The sequence below is a fragment of the Grammomys surdaster genome, unplaced genomic scaffold (assembly GCF_004785775.1).
Source record: "Grammomys surdaster isolate TR1022 unplaced genomic scaffold, NIH_TR_1.0 126115, whole genome shotgun sequence".
Lineage (NCBI taxonomy): Eukaryota > Metazoa > Chordata > Mammalia > Rodentia > Muridae > Grammomys > Grammomys surdaster.
The window spans coordinates 527,170-544,709 of NW_021620923.1; the positions used below are offsets into that span (position 1 = coordinate 527,170).

A 17,540-nucleotide genomic window follows, 5' to 3' on the forward strand; every position below is an offset into this window, starting at 1 on the left:
TGAATAAAATTCCTCTGTGGAAGTCACTTTCATACTGTACATATGAATACATTTCTGTGAGATAAAAGTACATCAATTTCTACTCCAGGAGACAGGAGGAATTGTTGGGTGGATGCTCTCCAATCCATTTCCCCTGATTCTCCAAACCCACTTGTTCTAACTCCTGGATAGTTTGATATGTTATTTAAAGAAATTCTCTTGTAATTGAAAAGTAGTTAAATTGGAAGCCAAAAGAAAACTCCTGAACAGAACGTGTCTGTTCTCTTTTCCAAGATCTTCCTTAAAATTAAAAGCCTTTTTAGCTTATTTGATTTTTAATTTTTGCAGAATATCATCATAGAACTTGTGGTTTTTGGAGAGAAAAAATGTTTTGAACTCAGGAGCAATGTAATTTGCTTGAGATTAGAGGAGATGTTTCTTGAGTAAAAGAACAGGACAGGTTGTTTTTTTTTTTTTCAATACTTGACTTAAAACCTAGTACAGTCTCCAAGTCAAAAGTTTTAAATAATCATCAAGTATTTTCTAGCATCCTGGAGAGGTAACAGATGTTAATCCAGGACATTTTTGGATTTTTCTTTTTCATAGTGTTGTCAAACACTCCTGTCTTGAGTGGTCCTGAATTACAAAGCATAAACTTGTTTCCTGTTAATATTTTTTCTCTTTTTTCCATACGATGCTAATTTGGAGTCAATCTTTCACAATAAACAAAAGAAAAGTACTTTCTTTTTTTAAATTTATGGGTAAAGATTGTACTTCAAAACTGCTAAAAATGACTTTTGATGCTTCATGAGAAGTGTGGCTTAGTTCAGTCCTTTGACCGACGACAGTTTTATTGCCATCGTGAACAAGCCTGATGGAATGCCAAGAGAACACTCCTAATTGCTTGCCTAAATGCCGTTTGGCCATTTCGGGGGGAGAACACTCCATTTCTCATTATAAGCAAAGGAGAACTAAGTGCAATGGAGGCACCCAGCATTCAACCAAACAAAAGGCTCCTCAAATGTTCTCAAATACAGTTTCTTTCCTAATATTTTCCAGTAGGGGGAACTAAAGACTCGCCAAGCAGAGGCTGGCTTTGCTCAGGGACCTGCTTGAGTTCCTGTCAGGCGCTTTTATAATCACCTGAACAAGCATCAAACAGCTACCAAGCAAAGCTTTTGATCACACGTGGGTCCGGCCACAACGGCCACGTCAGGGCACCTTAGCCAGGGGCAGGCGTCTGATTTAAAGTGGCCTTCCCTAACTGTCTCCATCCCTAATAGCATGCATTCGGTAGTTTTTGCTTTGGAATGTACTCCCTTTTATCATGTTTGGGCTGAAATTCCTCTCGAGCTCCTGTTAGCCTAGTTGGGTTATCAGCGTTCCTAAATCAGAGGCTGCTTTCCGAATTTCCTCTTAGAGGTCCTAAAAAGATCGAAGGCTCTAAAAAAACCACTTCCTCCAAGTCTTTTGATCCTCGATCCTAGAGTCTCTTTTATCACAAGGTCCCGAATTACGGTCAGTTGAGTGTTCAGAGGTCAGAAGGCAACCGAGCAACATTAGCCGGATGCCAATCCTTCCCCTATAATCTCTTGGGGATTCCGTAGTTAGCCATAGATCTTGGCTAAAACAAGCGGAAGAGGTTCGAGAAACCCCCTTCCCTACACCCTCACAGTTGATTTTGTGGGGGTGGGGGTGGGGGTTGGTTCACTTACAACCACATAGGATATATGTACACAAAACATTTCTACTCCAATAGGTACTTTGTCCCTCTCCTGCCCTCCCTGTTACCCAGCTTCTTTCTGGTAAAACGTGAAGTAAGTGTGTGTGTGTGTGTGTGTGTGTGTGTGTGTGTGTGTTTAACAGGTAATGAGGCTGTGCCCGGGGTCCGGGAAGATCATCTTTTTTTCTAGAAAAGCTCTTGTGCAGCTCCGGCAGACGGAGCGATGAATAATTAGGAAGGGCTTCCATGAAATCACTCACCGAGAAAATTACCTGCCCATTAAACGGGCCGCGTGAAGAGCGGGAGGCTGGAAGCCCACCTCACCCCTCCGGAGGAGGGAGGGAGGGGGACGCCCAGGAGGCTCCCAGAATGGGAAAGAGTTGATGGCTATAATCGCAGTCCTAGCGAGCCCGCAGCGGCTCCACATTGGTTCATTTCCGTCCCCCATAAGACTCATCGCTTGCCGGGTTACCCTTGCTCCGCGGACCCCGGTGCGAGCTGTCGTCCCCTGCATGGGAGGGTGATTGGGTGGAGGTGGAGATCAGGGTACACCCCTCCACCCTCTAACCCCTCCCGGGGATATACTGGGAGCAGCTCTTTCCTCCCTTCCTCTCCTGCTTCCTCGCCTTCCCTCCTCCAAGTCCTTCCAGCCCTCAGCAGCTGCAGGAGGAAGCGGTCGCTGCACAGCCTCCGCCGCCTAAGCAGCGACTGTCCCGAAAGGGGCTGGAGGCAGAACTGCTCCTGGAGGCTGGACCACGCGCTAGCATCCTCAGGGCTTCCCGGTCTGGAGCTCCTAGTTCTGGCAGCGCTCGCCCGCAGCAGCTGGACGCTAGATCTCTCTGGGGCGGCCCCTCCGGGGTGGCCGCGGCCTCAGCTCAGCCCCTCCCTCTTCCCTTGCTTCTTCTTCTCGCCCTCCTCCTCGCTCCCTCACCACGTAGGAGTTCCCATTCTCCACCCAAGCCGTCCTGCTTTCCCCCTTTCCTTCCTTTTGGAAACCAGCGGCTCCGAGGGAGGCGACCAGGCTGCGGAGGAGAGGGCCGGCTCACAAAGTGCTGCTTTGACACATCCTTAGGATGGAAGTTAAGTGAAAACAGAACAACACAAAACAAAACTCCGCGAAGTGTTGCTGCTACGGAGGAGACCAAGGGGAGAGGAAAACCCCGTGGGCAGGCCAATGGTTGCTCCGCAGCGCGTTGGCAAGTTTGTGGAACACTTTCTAGGAATTAGGTCTTTTTTGTCCCCTATTATCTTCTTGACTTCTGAAGAAAGAAGTTGTGTTTGGATTGCAATGGAGACTAAGGAGACAGGGCTAGACGCACGTGAATAGTCCCGCCAGCTGGGCTGAATTTGTGGGAATTTAGGAAGCCAGCCTGTGGAAGTAGAGCGGCTCCGGAGTCCCCTGGGTTCATTCGGATGGCACCTAACGTGTCCCGTGTCAGACCTCTTCACCAACAGCTTCCTATGTTGCCATTTTGCTCTTCTTGACCTTAATCAATCTCTAGGAAAGTCTAAACTTCGGACCTACCTCTTTTTTTGATACTTATTTTTGTACTTCTGCTCTCTGGGATTGGTTTCTTAAACAACCTGGATCCTTTTTCATATGTCAAAATGAATCCTCTGATGTTTACACTACTATTGCTCTTTGGATTTCTCTGCATTCGGATTGATGGTGAGTTAAAACACTTCCTTTCTTTCTGAGATTTTTTGGGGCTCCTGAAGAAAGTAGTGTGTTTTGGCCATACACAAGCTCTTCAGGGGCAGAGGTTCTGTCTTTTGTTTCTAACCTGCTGCTAGTGGAACATGAGATAGTCAGCTATTGTTGTTACTGTGATTAACTAATTGAGGAGTTTTACAATAAGTGATGGGCTCCCAGCTTCGAAGAGTAACTATTAAAAAAAGATGCTAAGAAAGAACCCAAAATGGATGTGGCTACTCTGTCTTTGGTATTTGTTCTGGTATCTAAACTTTGGCTTTGGCTTCGGCATTCAACTGAAGAACTATAGTAGCTGATACTTGAAGGTGCATTTAATGAGGAAGATTTGATGCCAGGTATCTCAAGGTTCAAAGTGTGTCTGTCACTTGTGTGTCAGTGAATGCTATCCCAGTGCAAAATCAGAATGAAGGATTTAGATCACAGAGAGAAAACTGTCACAAGTGAGACTGGGCGAGGCTCCAGGAAGGAGGCAGTACCCACTCTGGGCTGGCTGCAATCTGGGAGCCCTCAGCTGGGTCCCCAGTGGGCAAACACAATGGAGACTCAGAACAGGTGCTCTAGGTATCTTCCGCTAGGCTGTGCCACTCTGTCAAGCAGTTTTCAACCTCTGCTTTTCCAGTCTTTTGTTCAGAGTTAGTTTCCTGGGATATCCTCACTGAATTTCAGGTTCTTGTAAGATCATGACCCAATCCTTTTGTAGCTGTTTGAATGAGAAATATTAATAATTGTAAATATACTATGGGTTTCTTCTTTGAAAGTAAAACATATTTGGTGTTCGCTTTCTAGGGACATTGATTTTTTTATATCAATGACAAGTGCTTATGAAGAACGGACTAAGCCACCATACCCTGAGCATGGCAATAACTTTAATTTCTAATGCTTATAGAGAATCTGAGGCATATTAATGCAAATATTTAAGGCATCAAGAGAACATGTTGCTACATAAACTTTCCTTTGAATTCATTACTTGGGACATTGCCTATTATTGCCCATCTGTAGGAGCCAACTGTGGTCCTGGCAGCTGCTATATAGACCCTGAGTATCAGACTCAAAGGAAGGCTATCTATAAACACAAGGCAATACAGAAGATGAGTATACCTACTGCCAAGTGGCTGTTTTCAGTTGTGGAGAACATGAGTTCATTTGCCCCTCTCTGGGTGATAGGGGATCCAGGAGCGGTGCTTGTGTGCACAATGTTTCTCTTTCCCTGCAAAGTAGTAGAAGCTTAGGATTTGGTCCCTTCAAATGACATTGTGGTGATTTCTATCATTATATCAATAACCATTTCATTTCTAACAGGTTTACTTCAACACTACCTGAATATCAACCTAACACAAAGGTTTATATATTCCAAATATGTTTGATTGTTGTACTAAGATTTTTCCATAGCAATGCATGTAACTATATATTAGACTGTAGAATTATTGCCATTTTTAACATCAGAGTCTTGGGGAAGAATATAATTAAATTGCTTCGTGGAAGTGACAGAGGGAATCTGAAAAGATTAGTTACAGAATGTAATTAATGTACTAAGGTACTTGGATATGTATGAAACAAATGCAATTAACCAGTGTGCTGGACCAGCAGCACTTACATAGTATCTAGCCTCCTTTTCTCCCTCACTCCTTCACTCCCTCTGCTCCTCCTGTTTTATCCTTCTCTCTCTTCTTTCCATCTTTCTCTTGCATGACTTCTGCTTCTTCCTTCTTTTCCCCCTCTTCTTTATTCCCTTCTTCCTTTTTCCCCCTCTCTAAAGACATGTCTGGAACCTTTGTTCTGATTTTCCATTATAAATTAAAGAGGCAGTTTTTGGATCTGGGTCATCTGCATGGGAGTTCATAGTAATAAAATGAAAAAAAAAAGTATGCCTACAGGTAAAAGAGTTAAGACTGAAGAGACAATGTTAAATTTCATAGGTGTAAAACTACTTTGCGTTTAGAATCTGCTGGGTCAGAATCAAAGCCATTATAGACATTCTTACTGAATTTGCACATAGCCATCCATTTGACATTGGATTGTCTTTGGGTACTTCAGAATGGTGACAGTTCTTCCATGAGGATTGTTGAAAATTTGGGATGTGGACAATACTGCCATCTAGGCTGTTGCAAGGCTTGGGACCCTGCATTCACATATCCAATGAGGAGGCTGGTGTATAGAATCTCTCATCTCTGTGCTCATCCTGGATTCTGTGATATTTATTTACTTATTGTCCTTCTCAGAGCTGTGGGCTTATTTTCCACATGAATTTCAAATTTAGAGAAGCTTGTACCATTCCAAAGATATACTGACTATCCTTGTGCTCAACATAGAAATTAATTTTATTCAGTGACAAATGATACATAGATTTGCATTAAAATTTGCTTGGTGGGTTATTTATATGTGCATTTTTATGGTGCATGAAAAAATGTTAGAGTTTTGCCTCCTCGTAGAAAATTTGTGCTAATATTATTTATGAGTTTACAGAATCTTTCCCTATAGCAAGCCATTAAGAATAAATACTGAGTTAGTTGAGAACTGATGACGAACTGAAAAAAATTGTTTGATGTGAAGATATTTTTTTGAAACAGATATATCGCCATTTTGAGGGTTTGTTTCCTGTAATATAGAATGTGTAATGAATTTAGGCTTTGTTTAGTAGATTTCAGTTTTAAATAATGTGGTTCCAATCAATTAAAGGGATATAATTTGAATGATTAAAAGATTTTAAATTATAATCCCATCCCATATATCAATTTGATAATTTTACAATACTTCTGAAAGGTGTTTTCACAGTGATAATGATTTTCTGTTCTTTACTCCTTACCTATTACTACATGAAAACGACACATGTGGTATTTGGGGAGAGAGAGATAATGTCTGTGCACAGTGCAGATGCATAATCTCATATAGGTTTATACATTTTGCTAAAGTGCTCCTTTCAGTAATGGGCTCATTATCATAGCCATATGTAGCCCACTTAAGAAGTTGAATTGCATATAAGTAACCTGAAATTTGTTCTTGTAGCTGAGCAGTAATATCACATTTGAATTGGCTTTGTTTGAATAACCTTTGATGCTGCGCAACATGTGGACCATAAACCAAAAGGATTACTTAGAACATTAAATTAAAAAATCTCAAAGTAAAAGTCATGATCATGAAACACACACACACACACACACACACAAACACACACGGGGGGCACAAAAAAGTTCTTGTTATTTTACTTCTGACCAACTTTTAAAAATAACATCTTTGACAGTAAAAATATGGATAGTCAAGGAAATAGCTTATACATGAATACATGTATAATGAGAAACAGGCTCACTCCTACCCAGAGGAATATATATATATATAAAGTCCTTGAAGCAAGAGATAAATTATTTACTTCCAATGTGCAATTTGGTTTCTTAACAATGTTAGAAAAAATGGGAGAGTGGATTATCTTACTTTTATTCCTTTATTTATTTATTTACTTATTTATTGTATATCAATACACTGTAGCTGTCCTCAGACACACCAGAAGAGGGCATCAGATTCCATTACAGATGATTGTGAGCCACCATGTGGTTGCTGAAAATTGAACTGAGGACCTTTGGAAGAGCAGTCAGTGCTCTTAACTGCTGAGCCATCTCTCCAGCCTCCAAAGATTTATTTATTTTTTATTTTATTTATATGATTACACTGTAGCTGTCTTCAGACACACCAGAAGAGGGCATCAGATCCCATTACAGATAGTTGTGAGCCACCATACGGTTGCTGGTAATTGAACTCAGGACCTCTGGAAGAGCAGTCAGTACTTTTAACTACTGAGTCATCTCTCCAGCCCCTTACTTTTATTCTTATTTTTCTTCTGCTTCCTTCTTCCTCTTTCTTCCCATTACCCTTCCCTCTCTCTTTTTTTTTTATTCTTTTCTTCTTTTTAGTTTGGATATTGTAAAAGAAATTAGAGAGACATTTGAAGAGTGAAGGAGATTGCGTATAGTATTTATAGAAGGGTAGTTGGTCAGATTTTCAGTTAAGAGTGTTAAACTAATACTTGTTTGTTTTAGGTGTATGTAACTTTGGATTGCACATCCTCACTTTTCTTTAAGTAAACTATATAGTTTTAAACAAGTTTGCTATGTATGCTATGTTTTTCAAACCTAGACAAACAGATGTTCCAGATCTGTCTTCAAACACAAACAGGAACTTATAAAATATCATTTTATAGAATTAATATTAAATAAGAAAATTATAATCACTCTTACAGTGTCTCCAGGTACAGACCTGCCAATCTCAATCAGTTCGTTGCTTGCTATTCATTTTCTTCTTTAAAAAATAGTGAATGAAAAAAATGACTGAATGATTATACTTTTTGGAGGAGAAAGTTTGGCAAAATCCCTTTTTTGAGTCTTTTTGTCGGGTGCTATGTCAAGATGAATATTTAACATCATCTGTGGCACGTACTGTACACACCCCAACTATTTATCTATAATTCAAGATAGTGTTGGCGTCACCGGGCCTCAGACATTATTGTGCTCTTCTTCATTTCTGTCACGCCTTACAATCTTTCATCTCATCCATATGTATGCTTATGTCTCTAAAACAGCCTAATCATTCCTCAGAAGAGTTGGATTCACCATAATGCGTCTATACCCTGCATATCTCTAGAGCCTGGAACACTGTTTGCCAGGTCTGACTATGTGGCATCTTAGCTTAATACCTAATGGCACTGTAACAAACTCAGGCCCAAGATAGAACATGTTATTTTGTAGTTATTTCCATCTCGGTAAATAGCTTGATTAAGTAGCCCATTTTTTGATGATCCAAAACAATGAATCATCTAGACTTCTTCTCATGGTTCATACCTAGCTCATTATGGAACATTTGAAACTTAGCTTGCTTTTATCCTATTTTTTCTCAGTCATCATTTTATGAATAATTTAAAACACATTCTAAGCTAAAAATATATTTCAATGAATGTCAAATTTTACCCACATTCTAGAATTATTGATTTTTCTTTATTAGTACATACTACCAAGCTATCGGACTTGGTAAGAATGCCTTCCTTTTTCCCTTCCTAGTTCTCCACACTTTAGTCAATAGGACCTTTACTACATGTGTAAATGAAATGTGTGTTCTTCTGTAGCTCTTTGCTCATGGCTTCCACAAAGCCTGGAACAAGATATGCAAGACTCTGTGAATGCAGACTTTCTTCTACCTGTTAACTTCAATGGCTGAGACTATCTACCTAGAATATACATGTAGATATATGGGGGAAATCATTTAGTTAACTCTAGGTCTTTGCATATGATCTTTACAGAAAACGCCCTAATCTAGAACTTGGCATTGGTAAAGTTTCTCAATTATTTATTAATATTGGAATTGGATTCCAATATTATCTTTTTGGAAACATGGATATGTGAAAACAAAAACGAGCAAAAATCTTTAAATTGCTCTAATAGATTCCTGACAAAATCAAGATATAAAGAGAAAAATGAACATTTTGGACATAAAATTTTTGGCAGTCTCAGTCCTTGACTGTAGGCCCCAAAGGTCTGGGCATGGAATAACGTAGGACTTCCTGTGAACACCCAGCCGAAGGACAACATTGTTCATATCATGAATAGGGAAGTAAAAGATAAGGAAGGGAAGACACTGAGGTCCCATGACAAGATCATACAAAAATCATCCAGCCTCCTCATATTAGACCCCAACTCCAGAGGTTTCCACCTGATCCAGAGCATGCAACCTTTTGAGTGTTTACAGGATATTTACGTTTAAACTGTAGCTGTTAGTTAACCTTTCTAAAATTGTGTCTATTGAAGTACTATGTATATTCTACTTTGGTAGGTCTTAAACATATATTTTATTTTACAAACCCCTAATTAGAAAAGGTTGTATGTGTGCATGTGTAGGGTGTGTGTATGTGTGTGTGTGTGCATATATGTGTGTGTGTGTGTATGTGTGTGTGCGTGCTTGTGATTATCTGCATTTTAAGAAATATAAAGAGATAAACATATTAGCATGTCTACAATTAAAATTAAGGATGCTATTCTTATAGGAGATCAGTAAAAGTGTGAGGTCCTCTAGTCACAAGTGATGAACTTCGTTAATCATGCTACAGTAAGTTTTGTGATTTCAAGTTCTTTGTTACCTAGCTGGAAAAGGAAGATGGACAAGTAGTGGCTTAGTCTTCCTGTGAAGATCTCTCAGCTTGGGACCTTCAAAATGGCTAATAAGATAGCTTATATAATCCTTTCCCTAAGTGGTGATGTTGTCTTCATTATATTGGATTCTAAATACATTTGTCTTATATCTTCATAGACAATCACATGAATTCTCTAAGGCCTAGGATCTTTTTTCTAATAAGTATTTTTGAATAATGTTTGGAAAAATTCAGGAGCTAGTTCGTAAGAAAGATATGTAGAAACAGGAGACACTAACTCGTTTTGCTAGCAGTCAATAAGTATAGCCAGACAGAGGTTTGTTTGTCATCAGACACCTGTATTAAGCACATATGCCAGGAACTTAGCTGTGAATGTCACATTTGCCAGTGTTCCTCCAAAGCTCAGAGCAGTGGAGGACACACAGTATATAGTCAAATATTTGTTGATTAAATGAAAATGTGCTTACAGAGCGCTTTTGTGATATTAAGTTTTATAACTAAGCCCAATACAGGAAATACTTAAAATATGATGGTGTGTGTGTATTTGTATAGTGGGTATTTGTGTGTGTGTGTGTGTGTGTGTGTGTGTGTGTGAGAGAGAGAGAGAGAGAGAGAGAGAGAGAGAGAGAGAGAGAGAATGCATGTGTATTCATTGTGTATCAATAGAAACTTACTGAGAGTTATTAAATATGCAGTTATAAAGAACTTACATGATTTCTGCTGACTCGATGTTATGCTTTCTCCTTGGCAAGAGATACAGATTTGGCCATTTGCTCTAATATACCTCCTTTGTATCAAGCAAAGATGTGTTTTATACAATGGTTATCACAGTCATCCTTTCTCTCCTCCCACATAAACACTGCTATAATTGTTTAAGATAGTTCTGAGTGTTGTACATATTTTGACAAGGAACTTCTTTAAATGATTCTGATATGACATAAAGGTCTACCCCTTTCCAGGAGCACTGACTTATGTGGTGACATTCAGTTCAAAAATTGATAATTTTCTGGATAATAGGTATATATTTCAATTTCTATAAAATGTTACCAACATATGCAAATGATTGCTTTAATTTAGAAGTAGAGTCAAATAGATAAGTTCTAAAATTAATCCCCAAATATGAAATTCTGTAATAATTATAAGATTATTAAAGAAAGCTAAGAGTACTGTCTATCACCCATGATTCACACTATTCTTGTGTGCATACAGTTGACTTGATCAGGGGGCTGTTAACAATAGATGCTAAACTGAGCTAAGATTGAGGATATAATCAGTCGAACCTGCTTTAAATACTGGTGTGATTTTTAAAATTACTTTTATTTATCGTGTGTGTGTGTGTGTCTGTGTGTGTCTGTGTCTGTGTCTGTGTGTATGTGGAGGCGGATACATATATTTCAAGATGAGACAGATGTAGAGAGTTTGTATGTGTAGATCACCTGTCAACTGTGGGAACAGTTCTTTCCTTCATTGTAGTTAACTTTTGATACAACTTGATATTTGGTCTAGATTTAAGAAACCATGTCACAGAGGTCTCAACTGGAAATTTTACTTACAAATTTCAAATAAAGTCTAAAATATATACTCTCTAACTTTGGTCTGTCTGTATTTTTGCTAATTAGTCTTACAGAGATGCAATTCCATATGCTATAAAAATTTCCACTAAAACATAAAGTTTGGTGATTTTAGGTATAAGTACAGAGTTGGACAAACTCATTAGAATCTAATTTTAAGATGAGTTTTACGCTAAACATGACTCCTCTGCCTTCTTCCTTATATCCTGCCCCTCCTTCTAATATGGAAAACCATTTGCCTAAATTTTGTTCCTGATGAATTGCTTATCTATATTTAAATTTTACTAATTATGTTAAATACAGTTTGGACTTGATCTAGTGGTCAAGATTGACTTGATCTTCCTGTCAATTTGATACGAGAGGGGGGAGGAGGGAGGGAGGGAGGGAGGGAGGGAGGGAGGGAGGGAGGGAGGGAGAGAGAGAGAGAGAGAGAGAGAGAGAGAGAGAGAGACCGGTGCCGGTGGTTGCGTGTGTTTTTCTTTCTTTTTTTTTTTTTTTTTTGTTTTTGTTTTTTTTAAGACAGGGTTTCTCTGTATAGCTCTGGCTGTCCTGGAACTCATTCTGTAGACTAGGCTGACCTCCAACTCAGAAATCCACCTGCCTCTGACTCCCAAGTATTGGGATTAAAGGCATGAGCCACCACTGCCCAGCATGACTGATTTCCTTATCTAGCACAATGCTTTCAAAAGTGATCCATATTAGATCATGCATTAAAATTTCATTCTTTCATTACTCATAATATTCTGTCTCATCAGAGGTAGGATGAGATTTGATGGAGATTTAGGTTGTATAATGTGTACTGATATTTCAACATGAGTATGCTTTTATTTAACCAAGAGTGAAATTTTTGGTCATATAGTAACTCTACACTTAAACCTATTTGAACAACTATGATATTATTTTTAAAAACATTTTCACCAGCAATACATGAGATAAATATATTTTTTCAGTGAAGTAATTGAATGATCAATGTGGACTCAATTTGAAGATTTGAAATGAAACAATTTCATATTCTTAAATTTCCATTAGTCAGAATTTTGAATTCTACCTGTAATCTTGGTCTTTTAAGTGTTCTCCAATTACCATGTGAAGTTTTCCACATTCAGTGATCACAAGTGAACTTGCTACTTAGCAGATTTAAAGATATGAAATATAGATCATAGAAGGACAGAATCAAAGAGGGAGAAGACTCATTGGAAAACATTTTACATTCTCTCTAGTATTTGAATACCTGGAGACCCTAAGCTAAGAAAGTATATGTACTTAGTTGGAGCCAACACTGTCATGTGGGAATCAAATTGAATCTTAGAGACTGAGGTGATTTTGACAAGGTGTTTTCCGATTATAAGAGAATTAGCTTGGCAATATTGTCGCTAACATTGGATTCATCACATGCTTATAGGGTGCTGAATTATAGACAAGCAAACCTGGAGGGCTCTTTGAGAAACACAAGGGTCTACTAAATCAATACTTTCTCCCTCTTAGATTCTATCTCTTAATGTTCTACATTTCATATTCCTCAAATCTCTGCTAAGTGGCAAGTTCACTTTAGTTAACTGGATGTTGAAAACTTTACATGATGGTTGAAGAGAAGTTCTAAGATTAAAATCATAGAATTTACACAGAATTTACAATCCTGGACTTGTATAAACAAGGGAATAACTAGAAAGAAATTTTGGCTATGAAACATTAGCTTTGGCTGTCATTGGGGACAACCATTCATGATACATTTTGTAAGATTTTTCTTAATATGAGTCTTCAGGTGGCTGATTAAAAAAAAGAAGTAGTTTCTGCTTTAATGGACTCATCTGTGACCACACCTATGTAACTGTGACAGGCATGCTATGACATGCTTTTCCATTACATCATATGCTGATTACAGAATGGATAGCATTCCCAAGGGAATAATGTTTTTTATGACAGAAAGGGAATAAATAAGAGAGGCCTTCTGCAAACAGCCACATTTGTTAATCAATGTTCTATGATGATATAATACTGTAGTTTGTTTTATGCATGTTTACATTTTATAATTATATTTTTAATATTTTACCTACAGTTTTTGGTTTTTAAATAAGTACCATGAGGAAAATTTTTGTGTAAGACAAACTTACTGAGTTCTAAATAAATAGAGCTTTTACATACACTCAAGAGTAACAATGAGTTTCTATTATTTTTCTAAATCACATATCTTTTCTATTATTAATTCTCTGGATTGTTACAAAACAAACAAAAGAAAAACCAACTACACAAAAAGCCAAAAGCATTGACTGTTCAATCTCCAAGGCCTCCTTCATCTTAGGTTCTTTTATGTACTTTTGGTTGAATACCTTATAACTGAATGGCCTTAAAGAAAAAACTTAGACTAGACAATAAATGCATTTGTAACCTTGTCATCCATCTAAAACAATTACATTCTGTTGAGCAAACTGCATGTATTCTATGCCTGTGTTTTGTTTTAGATGGAATGATACATTGATGGAGTGTAAAATGGGCAAATATTCCAAGTCTATGGTTTTGTTCCCCTTTCTTTCATTATTAACAACTGGCTTTGCAATAGGCTTTCTTTGTGAATAAGTGGAGCTGCTAAGAGAAGCAATGTAGGCTACTGACCTTGAGAACTGGAATCCTGTGTAGCACACTGCGGCTTTAGCAGCCATTTTTAAATGTCTGTGGCTAAGACTGGTATATGATCCCATTCCCTTGTTTTTGGTCACAAGCTTTTTAGAAATTAGTTAATGATTATGGGACATGACTCAAGTACTCCATTATACTACATTTAAATCCAAACAACAAACACCAAGTTATAAACATCCTGGAATTGAAGGGATTTGTTCAAAACTTCTGGCATGAACTAGAACTAATTAATATGTCCATATCAAAGATATCATAATTGTTTCTCTTAGAATGTGTAAATTTTTAAAAGCCAAGGTCAGAGGTTAAGACTTTAAGATATGTGTTCCCAGGTACTAGCAGATGATAAAATATGCTTAAAATAATTTATTGAGATTTGTGAAAATTAGAATGTAATTTTCAAAATTACACTAAATTAAGGGGAATTTAAGATGAAGTTAGCAAGCCTTCTCTCTTTGGCTTGAGAACTTTAAAGGGAGTGCCTGCATATTGCCCAATAACAGTGTCATAGTTACTGAAAGCCATGTGCGTTGTTGGTTCACTCAATTAGAGAAGACATTTCACTTTTCCACAGTAGCACACAATAGCCTCTGTGTCCAACGAAACATTCACATACATTTCAGCAATAGGTACATTGATTAACCAAACACTTTTATCTTTCTCATTCTTATTACGGATTGTAGGAAAAATTGAATACAAAAGAGAAAAATATCAATTGAATTTCTCATTTCCTTTTAAAACAGGGCTTTATTGTTTTGTTCAATCAGTCTAGACCTAAATATGTTGCCCAGACAGGTCATCAATTCAAGGTGATCCTCCTGCCTCAGCTTCCAGAGTGCTGGGCATACAAACATGTCTGGGTAGAATGTAACCCTGTATAGAGCAATACCATCACTGGGGATATCAGTAGGTAGAGTACTTACATAGCATGCATAGAGTCCTTGTTTTGATTTCCAGTATGACTTGGGTATGGTGACACATGTTAGTGGAGGAGGTAGAGAGAAGTCTTTCAGATTTTCAAGGTTATTCTCTATCTAATACATTGGACACTCAGGCCAACTTGGGTTAGAAAATCTTGTCTGTCAAAAGCAAAGAAAGAAAAGAAGGATCAAAAGCAGGCAGGCTGTACTGGTGATACAATGCTAATCAACATTGTTGGGTTTTTTTCCCCATAAAAGTAAAATTAAAAAAAAGTTGAACATTTCCTTTGACCTTACCAAAATGATCTTTGTCACTACAATCTGGTTTTTATTGTTTTTAAGAGTCAGGGTCTCACTATAGAAGATGGTATGGAACTCTCTATATAGTTCAGGGTGGCCTCAAACTCACAGAAACCCATGTGCCTCTACCTGCTGAGTGCTAAGAGTAAAGGAATGTGGCACTGTGTATGGTCTGCATGTTTTTTCTCTTTGCAATCTTAATTTTGAGTTGAAAACAAGCTACACAAAAATGGTTGTGCAAGGTCCCTACATTTCCAAACATTGAAATGGTCATTTGGCCTCTTCTCCCCATAGTCAGTGTGTTTGGTGACACTGTGACTTTAAAACAAGGTACACTCTCTTGTTTTACTCTCATTGTTGTGATTTGAAAACTTGAGTGATGTCAAATTTTAATGTATGTGAGTAATATCAGAAATAATATATTTATAACATATGGGTACATATTTGGCAGCAAATATAGATATTTTTTCTTTTGACTGTCTAGATACATGGATATAAAGTGGGAATAAAAGCAAGGCCTACCCTCCTTTTAAAATTTCACAGGACACTTATAATTTTAGAAGAAAACTTTCCAAGCTCAGATGTCTTCTTATATTTTTTGTGAGATTCTCACATCCGTGAATGTTATCTGTCAGAAAGTTTGGAATTTCCTAGGCTTTTGTTGGCCTCAATAATGTGTCTTTTTATGTTGAAATTAAATTCCAAAGTAGCCCAACTTTTCTCAGGATTTTTTAAAAATCTTTTTAACCAGGAACTGAACATAGCACACAAATAAGAAAGCCAAACAAATGCTTTTATAGGCTTATTTCTACCAGGGTCCAACTCTAAGGTTTATAGTTAGGGATTGTTTCAGGAATATATGCACATTTTCTTTTACATCTGCAATAATCCAAGAACTGAACGCATATATACCTAGGAAGGTAGATGTTTTGAGCTGTAAGAGGTCACCAAGAGGGTGCACCGAGAAATCAACACTGAGCCTTTGAATCAATTGACTGGCCTACCGTTTGAAAGCCAGCTACATAGCAAGTAGACCAGCTGATATTTAGTTCTCAGGATTGTTCACATTCACATAAAACAAAATTATTTAGCATTTGCTGAATCCTTCTTGATAATCAATTTGGGATCAAATGCAAAAGAACATGTGTCTGCTTTGTACGAAGCCAAACTCTTCTGTTTTTCTCTTAGAGCAGTGGACATGCCTTCTTCCCTGGCTGATATCGGTTGCTAGGAGAAGTGCACTGGGTTGCTTGCTTCATATCCATCAGTAAAACTAAAGAGTGCATTGAGTGAGCGAAAAAGGCAGAACACAACAGAGGCCATGAATCATGACTTGTCTCCAATGTGTCCACTTTGGTCCCACTTTTTCTTTTTTCTTTTTCCTGTGAAAACTTTTGTTTTTACCAATGATGCTTTCTTTCAGCCATTATCCTTAATCCTTCTGGTGCCTGAGGGGATGAAGGCTACTAAAGGGTGGCTGTGCTGTTAAGAGTCCACTCAGAGCCATAATAAAAGCCTTGAGAGTTATTCATGGGGCCACAAGAGCAAGAATGCCCTCCTCAGTGAATAGCTTCAGTCAGCCGCCATTGAGATGGAGTGATTAATACCTTCTGCTTTTAATGGGGGAAAAGGCAGAAAAGAAAGGTCTTCATACTACTTTGACCATTTTGCAAATTAGATTTTAGACATTTGTCCACGCTTTTGACTATTAAGTGGCTAAATGTCCAGTACCTGTGATAGTGTTTCTCAAAGCTTAGTGTTTTATGAACTGTTAATTGTGACACTGTAAAATGAAATAAAACAATCAAAATATATCCAGAAGTACTATTAAAAAATTAGTTAGCCTGTCTCATATCTTGGCAATGTTTGTCACGACACTGAAGTAAAAACCTGCTCTTAGTCTCTTCTACCCTGTGGTGTTTAGGCAGATCTGCTTCACAATATCCAAATAGCAATTCAGTTTTGTTTGATAAAGAAACTAATTACAATGCTCTGGAGAGTTTAGAGAAGCTTGTAATGAGAGAGTGTTATGGGTGGCAGGTGTTAGTTACCCATGAGCACTTGGATTTAAAGGACTTGTTGAGGTTTTTCTAGTTTTTACTTAGATGTATATACCTATAGTATGTGTGAATATTTTAAATTTGGGAGAGTTTTGCATACATGATTCCAGAAGACCTGTATAAGTCTCATCCTTTTAGAGTCCTTTTTAGAGTTTTTTTTTTCATTACATAGCATATATACCATAGTTCAGATAAAAATTGTTTGAGGATTAAGACGCTTGGTAATTAGCTGACTACAAAGCTGCTCTGGTTTGGGAAGCCCGTGAGCAACACTCCGGGCATGTGATTTGGTGATTTCCAGGCTGCCTTGCCGTTTGATACTAGTCATCTGTTAAAAAAGAGAAAGAAATGAAACCAAGCTTCTGTGTTTCTTAAACATTTTTTCCTTACCCCTCATTTTTATTTTTGAAGCAGCCGCCTTTTTCTAACCGGTCTGTTTATTTCTACATCTCCCACAGATCATTGCTTTCATATAACTGTGAGAACAAGCAACATTTAAACCACCCTTGTACTGC

General features: G+C 38.0%; 1 protein-coding gene across 3 annotated transcripts in view; it reads left to right on the forward strand.

Moving 5' to 3' along the window:
- The first annotated feature begins 2,401 nt into the window (after positions 1-2,401).
- The window catches only part of Robo2 (roundabout guidance receptor 2), a 497,708-nt gene continuing 482,569 nt past the window's right edge, over positions 2,402-17,540 (forward strand). Inside the window, exon 1 of one of the 3 annotated variants that reach the window (XM_028756254.1) lies at positions 2,402-3,371. In XM_028756254.1, coding sequence (XP_028612087.1) covers positions 3,311-3,371 — 61 coding nt within the window. In that variant the 5' untranslated portion in view covers positions 2,402-3,310. The remainder of the gene's footprint in view (positions 3,372-17,540) is intronic. The other 2 variants (XM_028756255.1, XM_028756252.1) reach the window with 2 other exon arrangements.